Source organism: Mustela erminea, chromosome 10 (assembly GCF_009829155.1).
Source record: "Mustela erminea isolate mMusErm1 chromosome 10, mMusErm1.Pri, whole genome shotgun sequence".
Taxonomy (NCBI): Eukaryota; Metazoa; Chordata; class Mammalia; order Carnivora; family Mustelidae; genus Mustela; species Mustela erminea.
The window spans coordinates 79127659-79155581 of record NC_045623.1 but is presented as its reverse complement, the minus strand read 5'-3'; the positions used below and the strand labels follow the sequence as shown (position 1 = coordinate 79155581).

General features: G+C 42.8%; 1 protein-coding gene across 6 annotated transcripts; it reads left to right on the top strand.

Annotated features, from left to right (window-relative positions):
- The first annotated feature begins 539 nt into the window (after window positions 1-539).
- CAP1 (cyclase associated actin cytoskeleton regulatory protein 1) lies at window positions 540-27470 on the top strand. Of its 6 annotated transcripts, none has more exons than XM_032360904.1 (13): window positions 540-645; window positions 14927-15051; window positions 15634-15734; window positions 17502-17579; window positions 19346-19489; window positions 19590-19675; window positions 21532-21637; window positions 22822-22999; window positions 24417-24601; window positions 24775-24898; window positions 25130-25212; window positions 25534-25677; window positions 26304-27470. In XM_032360904.1, exons 2-13 carry the CDS (start codon window positions 14940-14942, stop codon window positions 26385-26387), a joined length of 1425 nt encoding a protein of 474 aa, XP_032216795.1. In that variant the 5' UTR covers window positions 540-645; window positions 14927-14939; the 3' UTR covers window positions 26388-27470. The 6 variants fall into 6 exon arrangements, with proteins under 6 accessions (XP_032216795.1, XP_032216792.1, XP_032216794.1 ...); XM_032360901.1 differs by having other exon boundaries at window positions 15631-15734; XM_032360903.1 differs by having other exon boundaries at window positions 548-663.
- Window positions 27471-27923: the final 453 nt, after the last annotated feature.

The window sequence follows — 27923 nt, the reverse complement described above, 5'->3', positions numbered from 1 at the left end:
ACGCCAGCCTCCGCAGGTACCCCCAGAACACGGTCCAGACCAACGCCCCCCCCCCCCCGCGCCACGTCACAAACGAGGCAACTGAGGCACGCACGCCCAAAGAGGCGGAGCTAAGCTCCGATCTCCTTGGAGAGCAGACGACTGCCGGGGACTCCCGCCCTCAGAGAAGCCTGCCTCTCAGTCCATCCAAGACCCCTTCCCGACTGCCTAAGGCACCAGCCTCTGCCAACGAGACCGCACTGATAGGAGCACTAATTAGCCACTCACCTGTCCTCCTTCTCCGGAGGTGGAGCTTAGCCGGTAATTTCGGCCCTTCATTGGCCCGGACGATTCGGCTCCCGCCAGTTGGCGGAGAGGCGTGGCCTAGCCTCAAGCACGCACCCCGCTCGCGCTTTGGGGGCCGGACTCCCTCCCATGTGCCCTCCGGGCTAGCGAGGATTCTCCCTTCCGGGCGTGGAGAATAGGGGGCGGAGCCACGAGCGGGGCGGCCAGACTTCCTCCCCCGTCTCTCCACCACCTCGGCGTTTCAGCGGCCGTCCATTTCCGGTGGGGGTGCCGCGCCCAGTGAGGGCCCGGAAGTGGGTCGCGCGAAGATTGCTGGGCGGTTCTTGCCGGAAGTGAAGAGCGGCTGTTCGCAGTCGGGAGGTGAGGCGGAACTCTGAGGTGAGGGTACGCGGCCGGGTAGGGACTGGGGTCCACTCCGCGGTCCACCGGCCCCTGGCGTTGTGAATGGCCCTTCCGGCCTATGGGCGCGTGATGAGCCCTACTGAAGGGGCCGGAACGGAGGCCCTCAGGCCGACCCGGGTTCCTGGGCGCGGTCTCTTGAGGTGGGGCCAGGGTGACCAACTGAGCCGGGCTCCTCTGGGGAGGTCCCTCCGCTAGATTTTGCCGTCCTGGCTGTCAGCCTCAGCGGGACCTTATTCCTAAGGTGCCCAGACGTAGGCATTCCTAAGGAACCAGGGATACCTTAGAGTCTTCTCTATCCCCCAACAACTCGTCCCCATTGCACGGATGGGTAAATTGATCCCGGGACGAAGAGGCTGGTCTACGATCTTATAGCGAGTGAGGGAAACAATTGGAATCAGGACCTCAGTTCGTTAGATCATCAGTTCCAGATCCTTCCTACGACTATTTCCCAGGAACCTCTCTCTGCCTCTAGAGTGGTCTTCCGGTCGGTGTTGTCTCGCGGGCAGCTGCAGGTTAAAGACCGCCCGCTGCGTGTCTTCGGTTTTGGTTGGTTGGTTTGTTTGTTTAATGCAAACTGTTCGGAAGGCCTGGGGAGGTTTTCAAAAAAGAGTGTGGCAAGTCTTTGTATTTTCATCCGGTAGCCTCTCATTCTTCCAGGTTTGTTGCTCCTACTCTGAAAGGCTTAGTTAACTTTATTGAAGGTGTTGCATACTTCTGGACCTGAAGTCAGATGGCTCAGGTTTGGTCTGGCCCCACTGCTAAGTATCTGTAGCCACAGATGCATTATTGAACTTCCTTGAGCTTTATTTTTCTCATCCCCGCCCCCCTCATCTTTTAAGTGGAGATCTCTGCTTACCCCACAGGATTAAATTCAGTGTAACAAATTCTGTTGATTCAGTCAGGCGCTACCATATCCAGGAAAAGCAGTTTTGAAACAAAACAAGCCAGACCTTGCCCACATGAAGCTAACAGTTTTTTGCAGGGGCGTTAAAGAAGTTAATTATGAATGTGATGAGTGTTAGGAAAGAGCAGGGTACTATAGAAATGTATAACTTGGGGCTCAGGAATATCCCTTCTGCAGAGCAGAATTTAAGATGGATTTTGAAGGATAAATAGCAGTAAGCTTGATGAAGAAAGGATGAGAACCTTTTAAGGCAGAAGGTAGTATTAGAACTGTGTTAGTTGAAGCTCTTTGTAGGGATTCCTGTTCAAGTGAAAAACAAGGTAGCCCAGCACATTCATCATTCACCACTAATTCATTGAGCCCTTAATATGTTTGAGGCACATATTAAATGAGGCCCTTGGCCCTGGTGGCTAAGAATATAGTTGTTACAGGGTTGGGGGCAGATAGGTAAATCAGGGATGGCTTACCATGTCCTAATGCACTGTGAGAGCACAGGGCTATGCAAGAATAGAGGAGGAATACCTGAGCGGGTTTCTATGCTTTGAGGAGGAAATGGAGGATAAGTGTAGCGGGACTTATTTAGCCATGTGGTGAATCTGGAAAAGGGACTTACAGGCAGAGTGCAAGGACATGGAGATCTGGACATATGAAAGACCATGGCTAGTTCAGTGTGACTTTTCCAATAATGCATGGAGAAGTGAAGGAAGTGGCAAGTGCTGGGTCAAATATGAAGGACCTTGTAAATCATGCTGAGTAATGTGGATCTTACTTGGAAAGCTCTGAGGATGCTTTGTAGGGTTTTATATAGGAAAATGATGTGGTCGGATCTGTGTTTTAGAAAGTTTAGTTTGTCTACTTGCAAGAGACATGATGTCGAAGTAGTCCAGTGTTGGGAAGCTTTTGTCATAGTCATGGCTTGGACTAAGACAGTGACAGTGGGAAGGAGAGGAGGGATCAGATCTGAGCAGTATTTAAAAGATGAAATCCATAGAATTGGAGGCCAATTGTTTATGGAAGTGAAGAAATAGGAGTAGTCTAGGATGAATGCCTGGCTTTCTGGCTTAGGGAACTGGGTAGTACCATTCGCTAAGGTAGGTAATGTAAGAGGAGAGGGGTAAGTTGGGGAGTTGGCATGGAAAGAAAATGAATTTTGGACATAATTAATTTGAGGTGTTTGTAGCATATCCAGGCAAAGATGTCTGATAAGGTATCCCAACTAAAGGAAACGAAGAGCAAAGATGTGGAGTCAGGAAAGGGCGTACATTCAGCGAAGTACCTGGAGTATTGGAATTTGTCTGGAGTTTGTAGCAGAAGATAAGACCGGGGAGAAGGGTAGATAGATGGCTGCCAAGTTGGAAAGGGCTTTTGATGCCTTGTTTGAATGTGTTTGGGTTTTGTTTTGTGGTTGGCAGTTTGCTTATTTGAGTTGTCTTGGTCTAGCATAAAGACATTTCTGTAGGAATTTCCCACCTTTTTCTTCACTAGAAATACTTCATTAATCGGGTAAACATAATTTGTGTCTGAGAGGAGTTTAAATAAAATGGTAGCAATGAAAGTACTTTGTCAAGTACAACCTGTCATGAAAACCAAAACTGGTGGTATTGTTAAGTTTCAGTGAGCATATTTTTGCTCTGAGCAGGTTAGCTGTTTAATTTGTAAAATGCTTTGTTTCCAATTGGAGGGGTGATCTTTTTTCTCACCCCTTTTCTTGGTTATACATGCATATGTTTAGTTGCAATATTTTTTTAACCAGGGACTAAGTGTTTAAAAAGTGACTTCCTCCTTTCGGTTTTCTGTGAAGCATTGTGAGTCAAAGATGCATTTTACTTAAACGAGCAAATGCAAAGTGTCATTGGAGGTTGAACCTTCTGGTTGGAAATTTAATCCTGAGATTGGAAATCTGAGGATCCTCAAGCCTTATCTTACTCAGTCCTAATGATTATGCCTTTGAATCGTCATCATCAGTTTCTTTTTTTACTTTCTATTAACCTGGCTTTCATACTTAAATTTCACCTTTTTCTACCATAACTAGGCTAATCTTTTAGAAAGAGCCATTTTTGTCTTCTTAACCTGGCTTCAGATTCCTGAAGAATCGAATGTAAATACCGTTGTCCAGTTTACAGAATTCTCCACAGTTGTACTCTGACCTTAATTTTCATTAAATAATGTAGATTGACATTGTAATTTAGAAACCCTAAACTACTACATTAGCATTTTATTTATACCCCTTGAGCTTCCCTTTTGCTCCTTACTATTACTAGAGCAGGGTTTCTTAGAAACCTTGGCACAACTGACATTTAGGTTGGATGGTTCTTCATTGTTGGGTTGTCTTACCCTGTACATTGTAGGATTTTAGCAGTATCCCTGGCCTCTACCCATCAGATGCCAGGAGCACTCGCTCAGTTGTGCTTACCAAAAATGTCTCCAGACATTGGCCACTGTCTCCTCAAGGACAGAATTGCCCCTGATTGAGAACCACCGCTTTAGAAAATGTCACAACTATGATTGTGCAGCATCTTATCTCTCCCAGCTAAATTTTCTAGGGCAGGCTTTGTGGCCATGCTTAGCACAGTGTATGCACATGATAAACATGGCATATCCTGTAGTGAATGAATCATTTTTCATTGAGGCATCAAGAATTACTCTTTATTCAAGTAATTTCTGGGTGGTGATACTTGAAGGACTTGCCTTTTTGGTTTTCCTCAGAGGATGTGATCTTGATAGAGAAATGTCTCTTATTAGGCACTCAAAAGAAGAAAGCTTTGGGTTAGTTGACAGTGGAAGTCAGCAGATTTATATATCCCTTATATTGGATGTGTAAATTCCCATTACGTTCATGGTGCCTGCATTTAGACAGCTTGGTTTAGTGAACAAGGATTACCATTTATTTTAAATAGCTTATAGTTTATGATGTTGACACTCTGTTTATTTTGATTGATTAAATTGTTAGAGTTGAATCATCTTTAAATTAATGCAACTACAGCATTCATCATGAAATTGTTTATTTTTGATATACCGTTATGTAAACTTAAAAGAATCAAAACTCTAAAAATATTCCTTAGCTATAATAAAGCTTTGTTTGCCTTGTATTACCAGACCTGTAGTGTTCAACTTTTCCATTTGACTGGAAAATAAAGCTGAAATGTTTCATGGAAGGAGTGAGCTTGCTTTTTTCTGTTTTGCTTTTGTTTTTGTTTTTGTTTCCCGCAGAGGTCATTTAAAATTCCTATACTTAAGTTATAATTATAGACTTACAGTCACATATCTTTTCATTTCATATCTCTTGCTGTAGCTGAATCATGGCTAGGGACAAACAGCATCCTTGGGTCTATCTTTATGCAGCTATCCAACTGAAGTCAGCCAATGCACTTTTTCCTTATATTTGTAAAATATGCCTGCTCACTGTTCTTATGTGGTTAATCTTCATAGCATTCCTTAAAAGTAAGGAGAGAGAGGGGAACCCGTGGCCACATAAAGTTGTTTATTTGCCCCGACCATTGAAACAGCTAGTTCCTTAGTCTGACTTCAGCTTATACATTCTAACTAGCTTTTACCCCTGGAATTTCAGATAGGGGACAGAACCGGAGACAAGTGCTGATGCTGGATTGGATTCTTTCCCTCCCTAGAAGTAGAAGATAGACCTTTCTCTTTTAATCTAAACCTCAGATGGCAGTGACTCAGACACTAAATGTCATTGGTTCCCTCAGTGAAACTAAATGCTTGGGGAAGAACAGTGGCTCCTGATTTGGGTTAGATTTGACGGGCATCTTTACTAAGGCAAAGTGCTATCTATTCTTTGGTTTCTGGGTTAAAACAACCAATTTATAAATGTCTCCTGTTAGCATGTCTAGGTTTTGCTTTGTGACATATTAGAGCCTGGTGATGAGAACTAGGCTCTAATTTTCTATTGTTAGGAGTAAAACTTACTAATGCCTTAATAGCTTCGTGGTACCTTAGGAAAGATACAGGTGGAGCTGGGCTTTGTTCTATTATAAGGAAATTATCTATGTTAAAGGTTTGAAAAATAGGTTAATTGTCCAAAACCCTATCATGTCTAATGTGACAAATACTGTAAATTTTGTGTTCTCTTCAGCTCTTCTTCCACAGTGCATTTAGCTATTCCTAAGTAGAAGTCTAAGCTTTTTTATTTGTTTGTTTTTAAAGTACGGCCCATAGGGCACCTAGGTAGCTCAGTCAGTTGGGCATCTGACTCTTTCTTTCAGCTCAGGTCATGATCTCACGGTTGTGGGATTGAGCCCTACACTGGGCTCCGTGCTTGGCGCAGAGTCTGCTTGAGATTGTCTCCCTCTCCTTCTGCCCCTCAGCCCATGTGTACTTGCTCTCTCTCTCTCTCTCTCAAATAAGTAAATTAAATCTTTAAAAGAAAAACTAATAAAGTGAGCTCCACACCCAGCGTGGAGCCCAACACAGGGCTTGAACTCATGACCCTGAATTCAAGACCTGAGCTGAAATCAAGAATCAGATGCTTAGCCAGCTGAGCCACCCATGCAACCCCATAGAAGTCTGTTAACTTTGCAGTGAACATCTTCTGCCTATCACTTTTCCCACATTCGTATTATTTTCTTAAGATGCCATCTCAGGAACAGAATTAAAAACTCAAGGTCAGATGAAGCATTTTGAAGCAGATCAGTTGGGCTGTCATAGGTGCGCTATCATAGTGTACGAGCTGACTTGTGTAGTTGCTTTTCAGTTTTACTTAAGGGTAGGATTTAGAGGAACAGCAACAGACAAAGTAGAAAACACTTTAAACATAGCAACTTCCAACTCAAGTGGACATTCATACCACTGGCTAAATTGCCTGGTGAGATGAGACAGGAACTTCAGGAGTAACCTGGTTCCATTTATTTCTGAATAACTTCCTTGATAGGCAGAAGGAATTGGATTGTTTGAACTGTTAGAATGAGGAGACTGTGAAGTAGCTTTGGCAGGAGTCACTAGCCATTTCTGATTTTTCTTGGTTTCAGACCACAAAAGAAATTGCTGGAGAATCATCCTCTTAGTTTTCTTCTTGCTTGGCATGATATCTGTCCAAAAGCCTATCCATTCTCATGCCTTTGTGATATTTCTTTGCCAGTAACTTGCAAACAATCTCCAGCCTTGATCCTTCCCCAAGCTTTATTTCTAAATACTTAACCACTTAGAAGCTTCATCTCCTCTTCAGACTCTGCTTATCCAAAACTGACTTCATCTTCTTACGTGCCAGAAACCTGTTTCTGTGTATAGTTTTCTCTTAGGCCCCTGGATTTGCAGTTTGAGTCATCTTTGACTCCCTTCTTTGAATGCTACAGTACTCAATAGTCAGTACCACACAGTTGGTACTTGTTCTGTGTTTAATGCGCACTTGTTTTGTATGACCTCCAGGGGCAGTACCAAGATCAGTGGGTGGAAGTTCCAGGGAAGCAGATTTTGCCTCCATATAAGGAAGAACTTTTAAATACTTCGAGCTGTCTGAATGGAATGGGCTGCCTCCAGAAGTCTTGGGGTCTCTACACTGAAGGTGTTTGAATAGCGGTTACCTAATTGCTGAGAATGTTGAAGGGATTGTTCTGGCATCAGATGTTGTTTTTACAAGATGATTTCTAGAATCTCTCCTAATCCTGAAAGCCAGTGATTGTTGCTCCTGCTAGATTCCCTTGGGACAGGAAAACTATTTTACCATTCTTTTATATTCCCACTTAATTCAGATTCTGGTTACTTAGATACCTTAAACTGATTATTTGTAGGTTAATTGATTCTTTTCTTTTGGTTTCTATATCTGGCTGGACACTAAATATTGTGGTTATTTTTCCTTTGAAATATAAAAAATATTTTTTCAGCCCTCTTAATTTACAGCTAGATGATCAGCAGTATTTCACACTAACTTAGACCCTAATAGTTTCCTAGTTTAATCTAACCTAGACCTTAATATCTCTCCCATTCCAAATCACATTCTGTTTATCAGACAGTGTCTGTAAAAATTTTGCTTCTATCATTTTATTCCTTTACTCAGAATGCTTAAACAGCTTCCCATTTATCACAACATCAGATTCAGATACTGACTGGCTTTCAGTGCCCTTCATAACCTAGTCTGGCTTGCTTATCCAGCCTTACTTTTCATGATGCTCTATGCAGGTTAACCTCCTTGCTTTATGTACATAGCCTTCGTATTCTCTCCTCCTTGCTTCTGATTGCTCTGGAGTGTCTTCACTTTTTCCATCAAGATGCCCCATTTTCCTCCTAACAGTCCTAATCAGTCCTCACTGATTTCTTCTCAACTCTCAGAGCATATAGTCATTTATACTGTATCACTCAGAACCATACAACATTCTGCAAAGAAAAAGCTTGTGTATAGGCAGGTACTATAACTTTTCCTAATCTAGGTGGAATTAGGAAAAATTTCCTTCCTAATCTTTAACAGAATTTTAAAAAATGAAGCCCTCATTATTTATTCCATTGGCATTTTCATTTGTGTTGGCCTTCTCAATTAAAATGAAAGTTTCGGGAGGGCAGGGGCCATGTGTCTTCTGTGTCTTCAGTAGCTTCTAAGTACGGTGCTAGGCACTTTGATTTTATGAGCATCTTCTGTGTGCCAGGTTGTTCTAGGTGCTGTGAATTAGTGGGGCTTGGTGGGGAGAGGAGAATGGATAAATTCCCGTTCTCTTGAAACCTGTTTTCTAGCACATGGCATGCAGTGATAACATTTTACATTCAAACTGCATTTTAAGGCTCCCAAAATAACTTATCTCCTCTGATCCATCATCTCTGTGTGCCAGGTGAGGACCCATTATTAAATGACTGTCCTGTGGTTATACAGTGAATACATGGCTGAGTTGGGCCCAAAGCTTGGTCTCCTGAATCCCAATTTTTCTCCTTAGACTTCTGTAATTAGGACTGCCTCTCTTTCCGAAGGTTTTATGATGAATGCTTAGATAGTTGGGAATCTGTACATTCATTTATGGAGGCTTACCCTTGGTTCTTGGCTATTGTCAATCAAATGGCAACAAGATCAGGCAGAGCTATAGTTTCTACTCTCACACTTCCAAATTCTTGTGCAAAAGCCTTATTTTAAACATTGGCCTTCCAAATATGTGTCATCTAGCCTATGAAAAAATATTGGCCTCCATGGAAGAAACTGAAAGCAGAAAATTAAAAGCTGCTAATAATGTAACTAAGACACCATGAAGAGGCCTTGAACCCACAGTGCTGTGCTTAGCAAGTTGTAGGGGCTGGATGCTGTGATGAACCACATAGTCACTTACTTGCTTAAAAGCAATGTGGAGTGATGGGAAGAGCCTCAGACTAGGATTCAGAAAATTTGTGCTCGGAGCCTAGGTTTTCTACCCACTGGTTATTCCATATCTGGCAGGCTTTCTAACTTCTGTGAATTTCTTCATTCTAAAGGTGGAGATCAGTATCTTCCTAACAGACCCCATAAAATTATTTTAAGTATCAAAGAAACAACAAATTGATGTTGTAAAGCACTTAGGACTGTAAAGGAATATTTTTAAAATTAGTATTATATAATCTAGTAAACAAGGTTATTTTCTTTATGATACTTGGTTTGAAGATCTCTTTATCATTGTGATTTATGCCCAAAAGATAGCATTTATTTGACAGGTAGAAATATTTGTAAGATCCTGCAGACAGCAAAGAGGAAAAAAAAGACGGAGGGGGGAATCTCCCCAGATTTGTTAGAGAGAAGACAGCCAGACTTGTTTTGAGGGGAGAGAGGATAAAGGACCCTTATTAGCCTACTGTATTTATAGTGCCTACTACATTTATAGTACTGGAATTGCAAAAACATGGTCCCTTCTATAGGGTGGCTAGTTCCCTATTAACTATTAAATAAATAATTTTAAACCATTATATTAAATGTGTGGTAGAGATACATGCACAAAGTTATGGGAGCATAAACTGGAAATGCTTCTTGGAGAGGTGGTACCTTAGCTGAGTCTTAAAAGGCAGTAGGAGTTCTGGAGAGGGGGCAGATTGAGAAGGAAGAGCTTACCAAAAAACTTACTAGACAAGTTTCCCAGGAAAAGTAACACTTCAGTCGAGTCTTAAAAGGCAAGTAGGAGTTACGAGAGGAACAACAACCAAGGAGAGTAGATAGTATGAAAGCTCAGAAGCGAGAGAAAGCATGATTCTTTCTGGAAAATGCAGGCAGTCCTGGTGTGGCTGTAGTGTGTTCAGGAAGGGTGTGGTGAGAGGCAAAACTGGAGGAGAGTGGTAGGAGATAAAGCAGGATCAGATTATGGAAACCCATATCTGGACTTTACTCTGAATGCCCTGGGAGAGTACTGAATGATACTGAGTAAAAGACTATTATAATTACATTTGCATTTGAGAAAGAGTATGGTGGTGGTATGGTGGTAGAATGGGTAAACAAGGTGTATTACTGCTACTGCAGTAATGTAGGCAAAGTCATGAAGACCTGATTTTTGACAATCAGGATGAAGGCAAGGGGCATCTTCATGAGATAATCAAGATAGAGCCTATGAGAGCCTATGGATTTTGATGACTGGCTAGTTTTGCAGGAGTAAGGAACAATATAATTTAGTTAACATGTATGGAATCCTTACTGTTTTTCAGCGCTGATCCAAGACTGCCACATGTACAGTTGACCCTTGAGCAACATGGGGGTTGGGGTCCTGACCCCCCAGTGCATTTCAAAGTCAGCATATAACTTTTGATTCCCCCCAGATTTACTAATAGCACACTGTTGACTGAAAACCTTAATGATAACATAGAGTTGATTAACACATATTTTGTATGTTATATATATATATATATATATTATACTGTATTCTTACAATAAGCTAGAGAGAAAATGTTATTAAGAAAATCAAAGGCAGGGACGCCTGGGTGGCTCGGTTGGTTGGGCAGCTGCCTTCGGCTCAGGTCATGATCCCAGCGTCCTGGGATCGAGTCCCACATCGGGCTCCTTGCTCCACAGGGAGCCTGCTTCTCCCTCTGATTCTGCCTTCCACTCTGTCTGCCTGTGCTCGCTCTCGCTCTCTCTCTCTCTGACAAATAAATAAATAAAATCTTTAAAAAAAAAAAAAAGAAAGAAAGAAAATCAAAGGCAGGGCGCCTGGGTGGCTCATTCGGTTGAGCGGCTGTCCTCGGCTCAGGTCATGATCCCAGGGTCCTGGGATTGAGCCCCGCATCGGGCTCTCCGCTCAGTGGAGAGTCTGCTCCTCCCTCTCCCTCTGCCTGCCACTCTGCCTATTTACTTGTGCTCTTTCTAACTCTCTGTCAAATAAATAAATAAAATCTTAAAAAAAAAAAAAGAGTCAAAGGCAGAGAAAATGCATTTATAGTACTGTATTATACAAAATTCATATGTATATGGATAAGTTCAAACCTGTGGTATTCAAGAGTTAAGTGTATTTCCCCTTTATTGTAACTTTAGCCCTTTGGATTTTGTACTGTTGTCTCCACTATACTAATAAGGAAGCTGAGGCTGAGAAAATTTGATAACACTCATAGTCACCGTGCCTGTGAGTACTGTTATTCAAACCCCCAAACTATCTGACTTCTCTAAAGACCATGCTCTTAACCACTATACTTTTGATGCTTCATAGTTCCTGGGTTACTAAGTTGGACAATCAGGTGGTTGATAATAGTGCTGGATTACTGAGCCACTGGGGAGGAGAGGTGTGGGAGGACGATGAGTTCTTTTTTGGATACTTCAGTTTGAGATGCGTTCTGAACATTCAGGTAGGAATGTCTAGAAGGAAGTTGGATCTAAAATTATAAATTCCAGAAGAGCGGCTTGAGCTGGATATACTTCTCTGGGAGTTATTGGTCTATAGATGGTTGTTGTGGTGCCACTCCGGAAACAGGCAGAATGGTGCTGCCATAATGCTAGTTGAAGGCTTGGGAGTGGACATGACCACCTGAAGAATGTGAATATGTGTGTGGGGATGGAGAGTGAGATAAGATGTGTCTTTTGTTTCTTTCAGTTTTGGATATTCTTTCCTGTAGCATCTCAGATTTCACTCTGCCTCTACCAAAATCAGAAAAACTAAGTACTCTTCTCCTGTTTGGTTAATGATAGAATCAGATTACCTATAAATGATAGCTGTATTATCCTTTTACATTCTGTTTAAGTTAGACAGCAAAATTGTAGCTTGTTTAACAATGAAAGCTTACAAGTCCAAGTGGAATACAGAAAAAAAGGATCTAAAAATCTCATGAAGCTGTATTACTAAGCTTTTAAGATGAGTAAGTGTCCACCAACCCTGGCAGCCATTAGATACACTTCATTGTTTTTCCATGTTAACACTAGCCTCAACCTGTAGTATCCATTGTATATGAAAGAATGTGTTTTATAACAGAATGGGTGGTATCCTTTTTTTTTTTTTTTTTTTTTTTAAGATTTTATTTTTAACAGGGTACCTGGGTGGTTTGGTTAAACATCTGATTCTTGATTTTGGCTGAGGGTATAAGCTCAGGGTCATGAGATCAATCCCTACATCAGGCTCTGTACTAGGTATGAAACCTGCTTGGGATTCTCTCTCTCCCTCTGCCTCCTGCCTCCCCTCCCCCCGCCCAACCTTGGGAGAGCACGCTCTCTCTCTCTCTTAAAAAAAGGGGGAGGGAAAAAAAGATTTTATTTATTTATTTATTTATTTATTTAAAGATTTTATTTACTTATTTGACAGACAGAGATCACAAGTAGGCAGAGAGGCAGACAGAGAGAGAAGAAGGGAAGCAGAGAGCTCGACTTGGAGCTCGATCCCAGGACCCTGAGAACATGACCTGAGCGGAAGGCAGAGGCTTTTACCCACTGATACACCCAGGTGCCCCAAAGATTTTATTTTTAAGTAATCTCTGTACCTAACGTGGGGTTCGATTTCACTGCCTTGAGATCAAGAGTTGTACGCTCCACTGACTACTAAGCCAGCCAGGTGCTCCTGGAATGGGTAGTATCTATTAATGGAGGATAGCTTAGGAGTTTGCCTTTTCCCTGGGATTTACAGACTGTGGTGGGTTATATGTGTTAGGTGATGGTGGCATAACATAAAGGAGAATGTATTGGTTACTTCTAGTCTGTTCCATTTGTGAGAAGAACAGAGACTTGGAGACTTCTGCTATTCTCCAGGCCAGGGAATGAAAGGTTTATTTGGTTCACATTTTTACTTTTTTCTCTGATTGTCTTTTATTTTATTTTTTATTTTTTTATTATTTTTTAAAAGATTTTATTTATTTATTTGACAGATTACAAGTAGGCAGAGAGGCAGGCAGAGAGAGAGAGGAGGAAGCAGGCTCCCCGATCAGCAGAGAGCCTGATGTAGGGCTCGATCCCAATCGTGACCTGAGCCAAAGACAGAGGCTTTAACCCACTGAGCCACCCAGGCACCTCTCTGATTGACTTTTAAATGACATTCTTGGGGTAATTTGGCTGACTCAGTCAGAAGACCATGTGACTCTTGATCCTCAAGGTTGTGAGTTTGAGCCCCACATTGGATGTAGAGATTATTTAAATAAGTCAAAACAAAACTTCCTGTGGTAAGTTGCTAGGCCCAGAGAGACCAGAGCCTTGTACACAGAAAAGAATGGACGGGGATTATATTTTCTTTCTTGGGGTACCTGGGTGGCTCAGTCTATTAAGTGTCTGCCTTCAGTTCAGGTCGTGATCTCAGGGTCCTGGGATCGAGCCCCATGTCGGGCTCCCTGCTCACTGGAGAGTCTGTTTCTCCCTCTCCCTCTGCCTCCCTCCCTCCCCCTGCCGTGTTTGTTCTGTCTCTGTCTCTGTCTCTCTCACTCAAATAAATAAAATCTTCAAGAAAAATATACTGTCTTCCTTACTTTGTCTTGTAAATCTGCTTATCTCCTCCTCAGTGTGTTAGGTTGAGATCTTCTGACATGTCATTTTTGAGGGCATTGTAATGGGTGTGGTCATTTTAGGCAATTTCAAGGGTGTTGAGCTCATTCAACTTAGTAACTGAACTAATTAATGAAGTAGAATCTCCCAAGTCAAGGCTTTGACTGAAATTGCACTGACTTATTTTTATGATATCACTTACGGTCTCAAACATTTCATGTGCTCGTGTATTGAAAACATTTAATGATTATTTGTGTGTATAGCATGGGCAACTTTTTTTTTTTTTAAAGATTTTATTTATTTATTTGACAGACAGAGATCACAAGTAGGCAGAGAGAGAGAGAGGAGGAAGCAGGCTCCCTGCCGAGCAGAGAGCCCAACTCTGGGCTCGACCCCAGGACCCTGGGATCATGACCTGAGCCGAAGGCAGAGGTTTCAACCTACTGAGCCACCCAGGCGCCCCTAGCATGGGCAACTTTAAGAACACTCATCCCTCTGGAGTTTTGAGATGCTATGCTTTAGGTTCATTAACTCCATGAATACTTACTGAACACCTACTTGCCAAGCAGTGGCCTAGATGGTAGAGTATAATAGGGAACAAGCCAGAGAAGATCCTTTCTCTGGTAGAGCTTACTTTCTTTAGGATTTAGACATTGAGTGAGACTAGTTTCAGATAAATTAGTACTTGTGAAAGATCTGAAAAAAGCTCTCTGGATGTGTCTCTCTTCCTACTCCAAGTCTAGATCCTGCCATCCTCATTTGTGAAGCCTGGCTCACTGGCAGCATGTCCATGCTGTTCTTACCTGATTTTTTCTGCTAATATGCTCTTCTCCTTCCTGAAATTGTTACTGTATCTGCAACATTCTTATATCACCTTGACATTTTTTTTCTACTTGTTTGTAGTTGTTAGTGTACTTGTCAAGTACCCACTATTAGTCTGTAAGTTATTGAAGGCAAAATAAATATCCTATTTATTGTGGTTTGGGGCATTCTGTAAGTAGGCAGCAGGATGTTGTAGGGAAAAGCATTGAATTTAGAGCCAGAAGACTTAAATTTGAGTGCTGGCTTTCTTATTAACTAGCTGTGTGACTGTAAGCAAGTCATTTAACTTCACTGTAATTAAGTTCACTCTCTCTACAGAATGTAGTAATTAACCTGAGATTCCTGAGTAATTGTTGGGAGGCACAAACTGAGATAATATATGTGACTGTACTTCGTAAATTCTAAATTCTGGCACAAATATTCTGTGGTGTCACAGTAAATATTCAATAAGTATTTGAATGAATAAATGTTTGCTTTTAGTGAACACCTTTTTCTGAGTCACTGTCTTGCTTAATGAAGTCTTTATGATTTTGTAAATATATTAGTCTGTTTCTCATCTTGTTTCATTACTAACTGATTCTGTTCAGATTTAGCATCCTCCTCACCCCATGAGTATTTTGTCTCTTCTCCTTAGGTGCTGTGTACTGTTAAAATAACAAGTGACATATGATCTCTTTCAGCAGGTGGTACACAATGGCTGACATGCAAAATCTGGTAGAAAGACTGGAGAGGGCAGTGGGCCGCCTGGAGGCTGTATCCCATGGCTCTGATGTGCACTGTGGGTATGGAGACAGTGCTCCCAAAGGTAAGCAGTATCCAGCCAGCAGAATACTTTGAAAGAAGACTCAGTGTTTTGGCCTAAAATTTTTCTGTCACAGGATATGCTCTCCTTTGAAGTTAACATCCCAAAATGCTTAATCTGCTGAGCTCATCGCCTGTGAACAGATAAGGGAGGAAGTGACTTGTGTAGGGAGGCCTGTGGTTATTTTAACAGAAGAACTTCCTGATTGTGTGATACTTCCTGTTCTTTCTTTAGTAAAACCACTCTAGAACTTGGGTGACAAGTGATAGGAAAATTTCCTCTGTCCAAATGATTGGCAAATTAGCCGTTTTGCATATGCACCAAATGAATCATAGAATGTTAGCGCTAAAGGGGAGCTCAGGTGTTTTTTTTTTTTTTTTAAGTTTTCATTTTATAGATAAAGAAAATTGGGCTCAGAGAGGAAAAGGAACTTAGGGTCACACAGTCAGTGGTGGTACTGGACTCACGTTCCAATATTCTGTTTACTCTATTACCTTGCCTCTCCACTTTCATGTGGAATGGCTTTTTAATAAATCATCTTTTTGGTGCAGGACTGATTCTCTGTGGTGTGTCTGTCTTTAGCAGGAGCAGCTCCATATGTGCAAGCATTCGACTCACTGCTTGCTGGTCCTGTGGCAGAGTACCTGAAGATCAGTAAAGAGATTGGGGGAGATGTGCAGAAACATGTAAGGATGTTTTGCCCCTTTTTCCTTCCTTTAAGGACTGGTGGCTGTCTTTAGATCCTTCTTGGTTTAAGAGCCCCTTGAGAGGTTCCTGGCTCCTCCTCTTTTACCTTCACTGAGGAGCTCACTCCAGGCACTGGAACGGTTTCTCATATATTTCCAGGCCTTCAGCTTTTATCACATTTTCTGCATGGGCTTCTTTTATACTGAAGACCTGCTTGGTGCATAAAATATGGCTTGTTGGGGGGCACCTGGGTGGCTCAGTCACTTAAGCATCTGACTCTTGATTTCGGCTCAGGTCATGGTCTCGGGGTCATGGGATCTAGCCCCGCATTAGGCCCCATGCTCAGTGAGGAATCTGCTTGAGATTCTTTCTCCCCTTCTCCCCTCCCCCTACATGCGTACAATAAATAAATAAATAAGATCTGTTAAAAATATATATATGGCTTGGTTTATCTTACAGTGAGCATATTCTCCCATTCTGATCCCAGCATGTTGTTATTTTTTTTTTTTTTGAAAGATTTTATTTATTTACTTAGAGCAAGACACAGTGAGAGCGGGAACACAAGCAGGGAGAGTGGGAGAGGGAGAAGCAGGCTTCCCACTGAGCAGGGAGCTCGAAGTGGGGCTCGATCCCAGGACCCTGGGATCATGACCAGAACCAAAAGCAGATGTTTAATGACTGAGCCACCCAGGCAGCCCCCCAGCATGTTATATAACCAAGCCTAGGGTGGCTTATTCAAAGAAATCATAGTCATGACTTAGCATTTATAAAGCTATGCATGATAGTTATTAGTTATGCTAATGTGGTTATTTTCACACTTAGCTCACAGCAAGAATGTGAAGTAGGCAGTGACAGGTGCCTCTCCACCCACCTTGCTTCATGTGCTGCCACCTCCACTGTCACCACCCCCACACTCAGATATATATTCTGAATCTCTTTTTGGGACCCAAAATCTTTCTCCTAGTCCTCTGTAATCTCTGTAAGCAGTAACCATGTTTAGGATCTTCCTGACCCTTTAGCAAGACTGGTTGCTTGATCTTTGGAAGATCTATTTTGAGCCTTTCATGTACCATCTGTTGGCAGTCGTGTTAGCGCTTCTGAGTGGGACTGGGACTTAGATACAGGAGTGGGGGCTTACATTTTTACTTTATACAGTATGTAACATTTGCAAAGACTTAAAAACATGTATCACTTGTATGTTCTAAAAACACAAATCTAGAAAAAATAGGTTACCTTATTTGAATTTTTGTGTTTAGACAGTGGTTATAGCCTCATATTTCTTAAACTCTCTTGACTATGCCTGTCAGTAAGAAATACGTATTTAATCTGAATGGGTTATGACCTAGCCTTTGAGAAATAGCTTTAACCTATAGAAGTAAATACCTTGAGAATTCAGGCATAAATTTGGCCTTTGCTTTTACTTCAGCCTCAAGTTTTTGAGAAAAGAGCTTTTTTGGTGATGAGAGGCAGGAGGGATTTTTCAGTGCACTTCATACCGCACTGCATGTACATTTGCTAACTGATTTCATCTAAGGCTAACCCTGATTATCTTCACTTCCTGGCTATGTATCCCTGATGAGTTCCAACAGGAACAGTGGTATATGTAATTTTGCTGTCACTCCCTGGAATCTGGAGTACCTGAGGAAAGCAACAGGATGTGCCTAGGTTGCTACCAGAGTACGTGGAAGTGGAGGCTCCAGGTTATTCTTATCAGGACCCTCTCCAGTTGTAATGTGTCATTGATAAGTGATTCTTCTTTCTGGCAGGCGGAGATGGTCCACACAGGTCTGAAGTTGGAGCGAGCTCTCTTGGTTACAGCCTCTCAGTGTCAGCAGCCAGCAGGCGTAAGTTCACTGCTAGTTGGTTTCTTTGTGGTTTGATGCTCAGGACAATTGAGAGGTTTCTGCTGTATCACAACATGCTAAAATAGACCTTCCAGGCCCATGTACGTTCACACCAAGTCCCAGAATAGTCAGACTTAAAGTGCATGAGAATGTGTCATTGAGTAGTTACCGGACTCTACTGGTTTGGGGTTGTTTCTTGTTATTTGGTTTTTTTTCTGTCATTTTATTTAGGACCATAGTTACTCCTGGACCTTGCTGCTTCTCTCAGTAGTCTTTTTTAACGTCTTGACTGAGGACAAATTCATTATATTGTCCTCTGAGCCCTTTGGGTCATAGAGGTTCTCTTGCTTCGCTGTGGCTGGGCTTTAACAATGCTACTGTGGAGATCCTAAAACTCCTGAAGTATTGCTTCTCCCCTCCTCCTCCTGTGGTTGGGATTTCCCTTTAAGTTTACTCCTACGTCAAAATTTTATGTTGCTAAGGTATGAAGATCAGTTGGAGAAAATGTGGATTTGAGTTTTGTTCTATTTGTTCTTTCTGCATTTGACTTTCCAAGGCAGAGGATCAATAAAAGAAATCTTCTGTTAATGCTGTATTAAAACTCCTGGACCCTCAGCATGCCTAAATAGTGTAAAAATAATACAAGATAATGTTAAATATATTAGACTCTAATTCTTAATCTCTCTTGAATGGTTAAAGCATTGGTCTTAAACCTTTTCTTGAAACCTACACTTTCAACAACAAATCAGGCAACTGAGACACTGTTACTATTTCCTGTGCTTTAGACTGAAGGTTGATAAACTGCAGTCTCCAGGCCAAATCTGGCCTGCCATCTCTCTTGTAAATGAAAGATTTTTGGAACACAGCCATGCCTGTTCTTTCAAGTATTGTCTATTGCTGCTTTACACACTATAATGGCAGAGTTGAGAAATTGCAGCAGAGACTGAATATTTACTGCGTGGCTCTTTAGAGAAAGTTTGCTGACTCCTGCTTTAGACTGTTTCTCGTGCTAAGATCTGAGAATTGAGATGTTTAGGAAACTGAGCTGGAAGGATAAAACTGAAAGGATAAAACATGGAAACACAAGATTCATCCATTTTGCTAATAATCTGCCTGTTCAAATGGCAAGCCCCCTAATTGCATTTGATTCAGCAGATCTCTGCTCAGCAGCTGCTGTATGGCTAGCAATGTATTGAGGGCTGTAAAGACTATAAAACAGGGCTGAGACAAAGCCCTTGTCTTTGAAAAATTAATGAGAACTTTCAAAAAACATACTCACACGAGTCCATTAATAGTTTTTGCTGATGTGTGATGAGGTGCCAGAATTGGTTATGCTGACAGGAGCTGCTGTAAGTGGCCAGTGTGGCTGGGGCAGGAGGGCTGTTCCTCATGAAGCATGGGGAACCATTTGACTATCTGGAACAAGAAGAGACTATCATGAGTAAAGGCTCAGAAATGAGCTAGTGTCTCTTCTTAGTGGGACAGAAAAGAGACAAGTCGCTGAAAGGGTAGAATTTTGCGGTGTAGCTGGAGTATGGGTCCTGATCCTGAAGAACCGCCAGATCTAGCCGGAGGAGAGTGAGATGATGAGCAGTATTTTAGCCATATGAACCTATGCAGGATGAATACAGAGTTTATTTGGGTGTCATTATAGCCCATGAAGAATTCTTGCGTGCAGAATCAGAATTGACCAAGATCAGAATTGACCAATACATAAAGCTTTTACAGAGAGACTAACCTGAATCTTTTCCCATGTCTTTTCCTAGAATAAGCTTTCTGATTTGTTGGCACCCATCTCAGAGCAGATCCAGGAAGTGATAACCTTCCGGGAGAAGAACCGAGGCAGCAAGTTGTTCAATCACTTATCAGCTGTCAGCGAAAGTATCCAGGCCCTGGGTTGGGTGGCTATGGTGAGCAGTGCAGCTTCCATGGGAGGGAAGGGATGCAATGAAAGGGTAAGAGAGATGGCTGGGAGAGGCCCTGAGTCACTGACAGCTTCTCTTTCTCTAGGCTCCCAAGCCTGGTCCCTATGTGAAAGAAATGAATGATGCTGCCATGTTTTATACAAACCGAGTCCTCAAGGAGTACAAAGATGTGTAAGTCCAGCCTTTTTCTCAAGGGGTCAGGGACAAGCCAGCTGGTTGCTTTCCGGAGTAGCACTTGGGGTTAAGGCTGTTGTGTTGGTTCTGTACCCCAGGGCTACTTTCTGGAAATTTCAATAGTTACTAGCTCACAGAAGCTGCATTTGCAAGCAGGAAGTGTTTCTGCTGTCACTTCTGCTTTTTCTCTCGTTCGTAGAGACCCGTTTAGTCTCTACCCTAGTTAAGTCTAATCCTTAACTCTTTCAGGTTTAGGAAGTTTTGCTAGGGCTAAAATGGACGAATGCCCTTTATTTTTTTAAAAGATTTTATTTATTTGTCAGAGAGGGAGTAGAAGCCAGGGTAGCGGCAGGCAGACAGAGAAGCAGGCTCCCCGTGGAGCAGGGAGTGTGATGTGCAGCTGGAGCCCAGAATCCTGGGATCCTGACCTGAGCCAAAGGCAGATACTTAACTGACTGAGCCACCCAGGCATCCCAATGAATGCCCTTTAATTTCCCTGTTTAGACAAGGTGGATTTTGTTCCTTTGTTGAGAATTTCTAACTGGCCCTATGCCAAAAGGTTCAGTAAGATTTACTAGGAAATTTACTAGGTAAAGTGAGAGGAAGGCTGTTTTGGCAAAGCACAGGTATCAGGTAAGGGTAGGGAGTCATTGTTTGTCTAACCGCATATGTTCATCAGTCCTAATTGAATTCTCCATTGCTGGTTTTGAGTTGAAGTGACAGCACGCAGCTGCATAATTACCCAGACCCTTCCTTCCATCAATCATTTATTGAATAACTACTCTGAAGGAGTAGCCTTCATGTGTGTGAAATATGTCTCAGAACACCAGGCTCTTCCTTGATCCTTCCAGCAACCTAGAGTTAAGCACTGTAGTGTTTTGATTCACCCCACCATTAAACTCCGCACACTTTACAGTTGAGCAAATTCAGTCTTATGCTAAATAGCCATAAAGTCGGGGTGCCTGGGTGGCTCAGTTGTTAAGCATCTGCCTTCGGCTCAGGTCATGATCCCAGGGTCCGAATGGAGTCCTGCATCGGGCTCCCTGCTCCTCAGGAAGCCTGATATTCCCTCTCCCACTCCCCCTGCTTGTGTTCCCTCTCTTGTATCTCTGTCAAATAAATAAATAAAATCTTAAAAAAAAAAAAAAGTCATAGAGTCTTCCAGCTAATATAGAAGAGGGGAGACTTGGACTATAGTGCAGTGCTCTTTCTATAATCTTACGATGATTATTTCCTCCAGGAAGATTTTAGATTTTTGGTGGGAGGGACGTAAAGCACTGTGCTGTAGAGCACTTGAGTTTCTTAAAGTCCTGGAGTTCCACAGTGATGCCTGAATAACCTTCTGTTCACTACAGCTTCATGCGTAGAATGTCTGCTTTTATTTTATGTATTATGTTCTGCTTAAGGTCTGCTTAGAAAAAACGGTTTTGCTATACTTAAAAAAGTTGGAGTAATACTGGTATAAGAGATAGGAAGAGATAGGATCTGCAGTCCCTATCCTAATGGACTTTAGTCTTATTAGGATAATAAAATAGGTTAAAATAGTAAAGCTCAGTTATTTTTTTTTTAAAGATTTTGTTTATTTGATAGAGGGAGAAGCAGACTCCTCGATGAGTAAAGAGCCCGATATGGGGCCCAATCCCAGGACCCTGAGATCATGACCTGAGCCAAAGGCAGACGCTTCACCAACTGAGCCATCTAGGTGCCCCGTAAAGTTCAGTTATGTTAGAAAAGCTGCCATAGAGCAGAGCCACGCTACAGCCAAGATACGAGCTCACAGATGGGAGGGGTTCTGGAATCACTGTTAAAATGTACCCTGGCCATCTGTGATGAGTTCTTCTTTAATTCTCCAGCGATAAGAAGCATGTGGATTGGGTCAAAGCTTACTTGAGTATATGGACAGAGCTACAGGCTTACATTAAGGAGTTCCATACCACTGGACTGGCCTGGAGCAAAACGGTTAGTGAGTCTTCCCTCCCTCCTTCTACCCCTTCAGGACAGGGTCCACAATTTTCTTTGATTTTGTTGCTACCAAGTTCCAAGAAGAAATGCTAGTCTTTCAGTGGAGAGTAGAAAGAAAAAGGAGGGGAAAAAAGAAAAGAGTACAGAAAACAAGGATCAGAGAAGTATTTAGTTCTATTCATTTTCATTACACATGGGTCAGAGGGCCAGAAGAATGAGTTACATTATCCTAGCCTTCAGAAGCTTAGAAATTGAAATATAAAAATCCTAAGTACAAATCACCAAGCTAAATGCTATACTAACAATACAGAGTACATAGTAGAAGGGAGAGTGAGTCTTACTGGAAGAGATTGTACTTTGAACAGGTGTACTCTGATCCAAGACTTTTTTCAAGTATAGAACAGTGAGAAGTGGGAGAAATGGGGATACTAGCAAATAGCAAAGCTTTAACAGAGTACATGTAGCATACAGAGTGAATGTAGAGATTGGTCATCTCTGTCTTCAGTAAGGAGAGAGATTTTTAGGAGAAAAGGCTGGAAAGGAGCATTGATTATGACTTTTAGACTTAGTAATAGGTGATAAGTGCATATCATAGGTATTTGAGCAAGAGAGTGATAATGATCAGACTGGTCCTTAAGAGAGTCTGAGTGTATAGGTTAGGGATAAGGGCTCATGCTCAGACTGTGGAAGTGTTCCCATGGGGCTCGGGGGTGGTGCAGAAAAACTTGCAGGAGCTATAACCAAGGTAATAGATTTGATGGAATTGAGGGGGATGCAGGGCTCCAGAAAATTGAACAGTCAAGCTCAGATGGCAGCATCTTTTACTGAAATAGAATCAAGGAGGTGATTGTATAGGTAGGGGAGCAGACGGGAGATGATGACATCAGTCTTGGCCTCATTGAGGCTGAGGTACTGGTGCCAAGTCAATTTGCACAGCTGGCTTAGAACTGGAATTAGAGGCCAAAGGAACAATGGGAAAGTTGAAAAATGGAGCTGGGTTGGGTCCCTGGAAAAGGTTAAGAGGGAATAAAGCGAAGTTGGGTGTGGCTAGGGAGCATGCATCAAAGCATCGAAGGCTCCAGTGGGTATACCCCATGTCCTTGATTACATGTAGACCCTATTTGGGAAGGGTACAGAGGGGAAGAAAGGATGGCTGTGTTAACCTGCCTATATTGTTCTAGGGGCCTGTGGCAAAAGAACTGAGTGGATTGCCATCTGGACCCTCTGCCGGATCGGGTCCCCCTCCTCCTCCACCAGGCCCACCTCCCCCACCAGTCCCCCTCAGTTCAGGCGCAGATGAGTCTGCTTCCCGCTCAGCACTGTTTGCGCAGATTAATCAGGGGGAGAGCATCACACGTGGTAAGTGGATATTTTGGCAAGAAAAGTTGGTACAGTAAGTTCTTTGGGCCAGATCTTACCAGCTAGAGATCTGACAGTTGATAAACCAGAATCCTGGTTTGTGTATGGGAGATTCCATGTGGGGTGTCACTGTTCTTCAGGTTGCCCAAAGGGACCTCAAACCTGGCTTAAATGGAAACCGAAATGAGTGATGATTACAGTTGAGGGAACCCTCTGCCCCATAGGAAAGTTATTTACTATTGAGTGGCATATATAGAGTACCCTGTTGTACCAAGGCATGGTGCTGGCAGTTTACCCTAGAGCCTTTTCTGTGTTACCACATGGTCTCTTTGGGAAGTCACTGGGTGTGTGTGTGTGTGTGTGTGTGTGTGTGTGTGTGTGTCCGTCCCGGTGGGGGTCAGTTAACTAGCTCAGAGGATGATTGTTAGTCGTGGAAATTTTGCAGAAGATTTACCAATGTTGGTATAGAGAAACTAGACACCCTTATACACAGCGGGTAGAAGATTAAATTATACAGCCCTCTTCTAGGAATCTACCTATAAAAATATCTAAAATAAAAAACAAGTATTATATGGTATTATTTGTAGTAGCTAAAAATGGTATAACAACCTAAATATCCAGCAGTAAGAGAAATGGTTAACTGTGGTGTGTCCTTTTAATATATTATGCAGCCATTAAGTCTTTTTCTGCAGCCAGCTGTGCAGTGTTGAAGAAGACATCTAGTATAGCCACAAGGAGTGGGGGGGGGGGGACTGAAAGGGCCAGTCAGTATTGGTTATTTACATTGGGCCATATTCAAAAGCAAGGATTGTATCAGCCTGCAAGAGGTGATTATGGAATTTTTTCCTTAAAAAGAAACAAGACATTTTTATACACTATAGGTTAACGTGAGAAAATTTTTACGTGTTAACTGGTTAAACCAGACTTGTTAACAGTTTGTATGGTTATAACCAAATACAAAACTTCTATCAGTAGGAAAACTCGTGGAATGACATTTCAAATGCAGAGACTGAGTAGGAAGCGTGGTAGGTCAGCTGTGGGTGAGGTTTCTTTCTTTTTCCCAAATTTTCTTTACTGTGATATATTACTTTTCTTTTGTGCTTTAAAAACTCTACATATATTATGAATATATATTTGGTGAATGTCTTTCAAGATCATCTTCTGTGCATTCACATACCCAATCCTTTCGTATCCACACATACCATGTTTGTTTGTTTAATGGAACTGTATAATTGAACCTTGGGGTAGAAGGGAAATTCTAAAAGCACTTCCCCAAAACTGCCTGTGAGAGAACATCTTCAAGGGCTTGGCTTTTGGCTTTAAAGTTTTTATTAACACTGAGAGCAGAAGTTGGTTATTGCCTTAGCCCACAACCGTGGTATGAAGGACAGGCCCAAGGTAGCTGTTGTTCCTACAGCCCTGAAACATGTGTCTGACGACATGAAGACTCACAGGAACCCTGCCCTGAAGGCTCAGAGTGGTCCGGTACGAAGTGGCCCCAAACCATTCTCTGCACCTAAACCAGGAGTCAGCCCATCCTCCAAACCAACCACAAAGAAGGAGCCAGCTGTACTGGAACTGGAGGGCAAGAAGTGGAGAGTGGTGAGTTAAAAATGCAAGAAGGAGCCAGAAGTGGGGATGGGGATTTAAACGGAGCACGGCCAAACAGTGTAGGGTTCTGGCTTAGATTACAAGAACAGAACTTTGGGGCAGCTTGTTTTGGGGAGTAGGGTGTATTAGTGATGGGATTCCTGAAAGGGGTATTTCTTAAACAGGAAAATCAGGAGAACATTCCTAACCTGGTGATTGAAGACACGGAGCTGAAACAGGTGGCTTACATATACAAGTGTGTCAACACGACATTGCAAATCAAGGGCAAAATAAACTCCATTACAGTAGGTGAGTTTTTGTCATTGTCCTAGGCAGGCTCTGTCCTAATGCTGAGAGGGCTGGAATCATGCCTGCCCTATTCCTAAAGATTGTTAAGTTTATTACAGTAGCTTCCTTTAAAGTTACACTGTTGATGGGGTGCCTGGGTGGCTCACTTAAGTGTCCAGCTCTTGATCCCAGCTCGGGTTTGTTAGTTCAAGCCTCGTGAAAATGTTACACTGTTGATCTGCTCCCTTCTAGATAACTGTAAGAAACTCGGTCTGGTGTTCGATGATGTGGTGGGCATTGTGGAGATAATCAATAGCAGGGATGTCAAAGTTCAGGTAACTTGATATCTTGGCTCCTTCCTTTGGTCCCTGAGGAATTAATTGAAAGACATGGCTGACCCACAGATGTTGCTGTACTGGGAATTTGATTCTACGGAGTCTGTAAGCTGAGCTGCTCTGGTGGCAGGAAAGGAGTTGGCTCTTAGAGTGAGCCCTTTCCAGCCCCCAGCCCAGCCCACCTCCAGTATCCAGTATCTGCTGTATACCTGTGAGCTTGCGTGTAGTTGCTGAATCACCTAAAATAGAGAAAGCTTTTTCCTGAAATGTACTATTGCTCTCCTCAGCTACTGGGACTAAGCTGCTTGGTTTCCTCTGTAGGTAATGGGTAAAGTGCCAACCATTTCCATCAACAAAACAGACGGCTGCCATGTCTACCTGAGCAAGAATTCTCTGGATTGTGAGATAGTCAGTGCCAAATCTTCTGAGATGAATGTCCTCATTCCTACAGAAGGCGGTGACTTTGTAAGTTCCCTGATCTCTTTGGTGGTATGCTCTAAAAACAGGAGGGACTGAAGATTTCTTGCATGGGAGAAAGTTAGTTCATGGCCATTCTGCACTGAGTGGGTCTAGCCTAGCAATATGCACCTCAGACACCTCACCCATGAGTGTGAGGTAGTCTCATGAAGTAGAGCTCCAAAGGAGGTGGCTTTTCCTTCCTTAGGTTGAACAGACGCTTAGGGTAGTAACAAGGAATGGGACTGAGTCACAGCCCCCAAAGGACTGGCACCATGCAGTATATATGAGAACGTGTATATGTTCTCATCTGTGCCTCCCAGGTTTGTTTGTCTGAGATTGCTGATCCAGGATCAGTGGGGAATGCACTCACACTTCTGCCTCTCTGGCCTTGGGGCCAGTGTTCTCACTTCTCCACCGCAGCACCCCTTTGTTATGTCAGCGGCAGGGGAGCTGGGTCGTAGGAGATGTGTTGCCACTCACACAGCCAGGCTGCTGCAGGTGGTTCGGTCTCACTCTCAGGACATCCTTCTTCCTCCAAGAGTTTAGTGGAAGCAAGCGTTGGGAGAAGAATATAAGATTTAACCTCAATTTATTGTGTAGCTTGGATTTAAACATGGTTTCTTTATTTGTAGAATGAATTCCCAGTCCCTGAGCAGTTCAAGACCCTATGGAATGGGCAGAAGTTGGTCACCACAGTGACAGAAATTGCTGGATAAGCGAAGTGCCACCGGGTTCTTTGCCCTCTCCCTCACACCATGGGATAAATCTGTATCAAGACGGTTCTTTTCTAGGTTTCCTCTACCTTTCTGCTCTTAAACTGCTTCTCTGCTTTGAGAAGCACAGCTACCTGCCTTCACTGAAATATACCTCAGGCTGAGATTTGGGGCGGGAGAGCAGGTCAGTTCATCTTCAGGAAGGTGCGGCTTTTCCCTATCGGCTCAACCACACCGCCAGTCCCTCCTTAAGGAACCGCACATCAGCACTGGTGTGTCTAAGCTTTCAGCCTTTGCAGGCTATTTGACCAACAGTCTTTGGGAAGACTAAAGCAGTCCCCGGGGATTAACATATCAGAATGTTCACACAAGTTCACCTTTTTCTGTCAATGAGCGTGAAGGTAGCAGAGGCCGGTGTGATTCTAGCGGGTTCTTCTTACCAAACTAATTTTTCACTATTGACAAGTGAGGCAGGGGTTGTACCTGACCAAAGGCTGAAGCTGGCCAGCTAGCATTCCAAGCAGAATTGTTTCCCATAAGCATTCCTTTCATTCTGCATTCCATCCTGGCTCTGCCTGAACCTGGGAGAGTAGGTTCTCCCGTGTCAGCCGCTGTGGCAGTGCCCCACACCCAGGCCAGTTAAGGGAGTCTCGGCCCCTTCCTTTCACTGGGATCCCTGCCCAGCACCTTCCTACAGAGACGACTTAAACAAGAAAAAAACGAAAAACACACCATTCCAAGGGATCTGAAATTCCTTCCTCCTTCCATGCTGGGTGCCTGTCCTCCACCTTCACTGCCTCCTTTACCCTGTCACGCTCAACTGCTTTTGGCTTCTGTCCAGGCACCTGAACAAAGGACTAAAATCTCCACTGCAGCCTGGTTTTAGGTCTTACGTAAGAATCTTGCACAGCACTGCTAATGTAAATTACAGTTTTTCTCTCTAGGACACTTACCAAAATAATGCAACTTTTTTGGTGGGAAGAGAGATTGTCCTGTGACTTCTACCCATTTCCTGAGGCCTGTGGAAATAAACCTTTATGTACTTAAAGTTATACAGAAAATAGAATAAAATTAATACCAAACTTGCTTAGTATCTACCTATGATGTTTACTGTACAGAGATGTAAGAATATTTTTTTGAAGTGAACTCTACCTCAGCATGGAGCTCAAAACTCACAATCCCAAGATCAAGAGTCGCATGTTCTACCGACTGAGCCACCCAGGCGCCCTGGGAGGTATGTGTGAGTATTGAGAAGGAAAAGGACACCAAGGATAAGAAACTAGTCTTTATTTTAGACAGTATCATAAAATTTTTTTCACATTCCCCCCACTTGCTACCCTTAATCCTCATCTTCTAGTTGAGAACTAAGGCTTGAGAGAGGGGAAGAAAGATCATAAAGCGTAAACTTAGCAGCACTAACAAGGTGCTTCCCTCTGCACAGCTGTCTTCCCTCACATGGGCATTCTGCACAATAGTCTTCCAGGAGGTGCTTGATGGGTTTTCTCAGGGTGGAGTAGTGGGAGGCTAAGATGTCCATGC

Bases quoted from the DNA above. Each gene is read 5' to 3' on its own strand.
- CAP1 (XM_032360901.1), top strand. From the start codon at position 14,940: ATGGCTGACATGCAAAATCTGGTAGAAAGACTGGAGAGGGCAGTGGGC. The intron at 15,052-15,630 runs GTAAGCAGTATC...GTCTGTCTTTAG, and splicing joins TGGAGACAGTGCTCCCAAAG to CAGGAGCAGCTCCATATGTG. The intron at 15,735-17,501 runs GTAAGGATGTTT...TCTTTCTGGCAG, and splicing joins GGGGAGATGTGCAGAAACAT to GCGGAGATGGTCCACACAGG.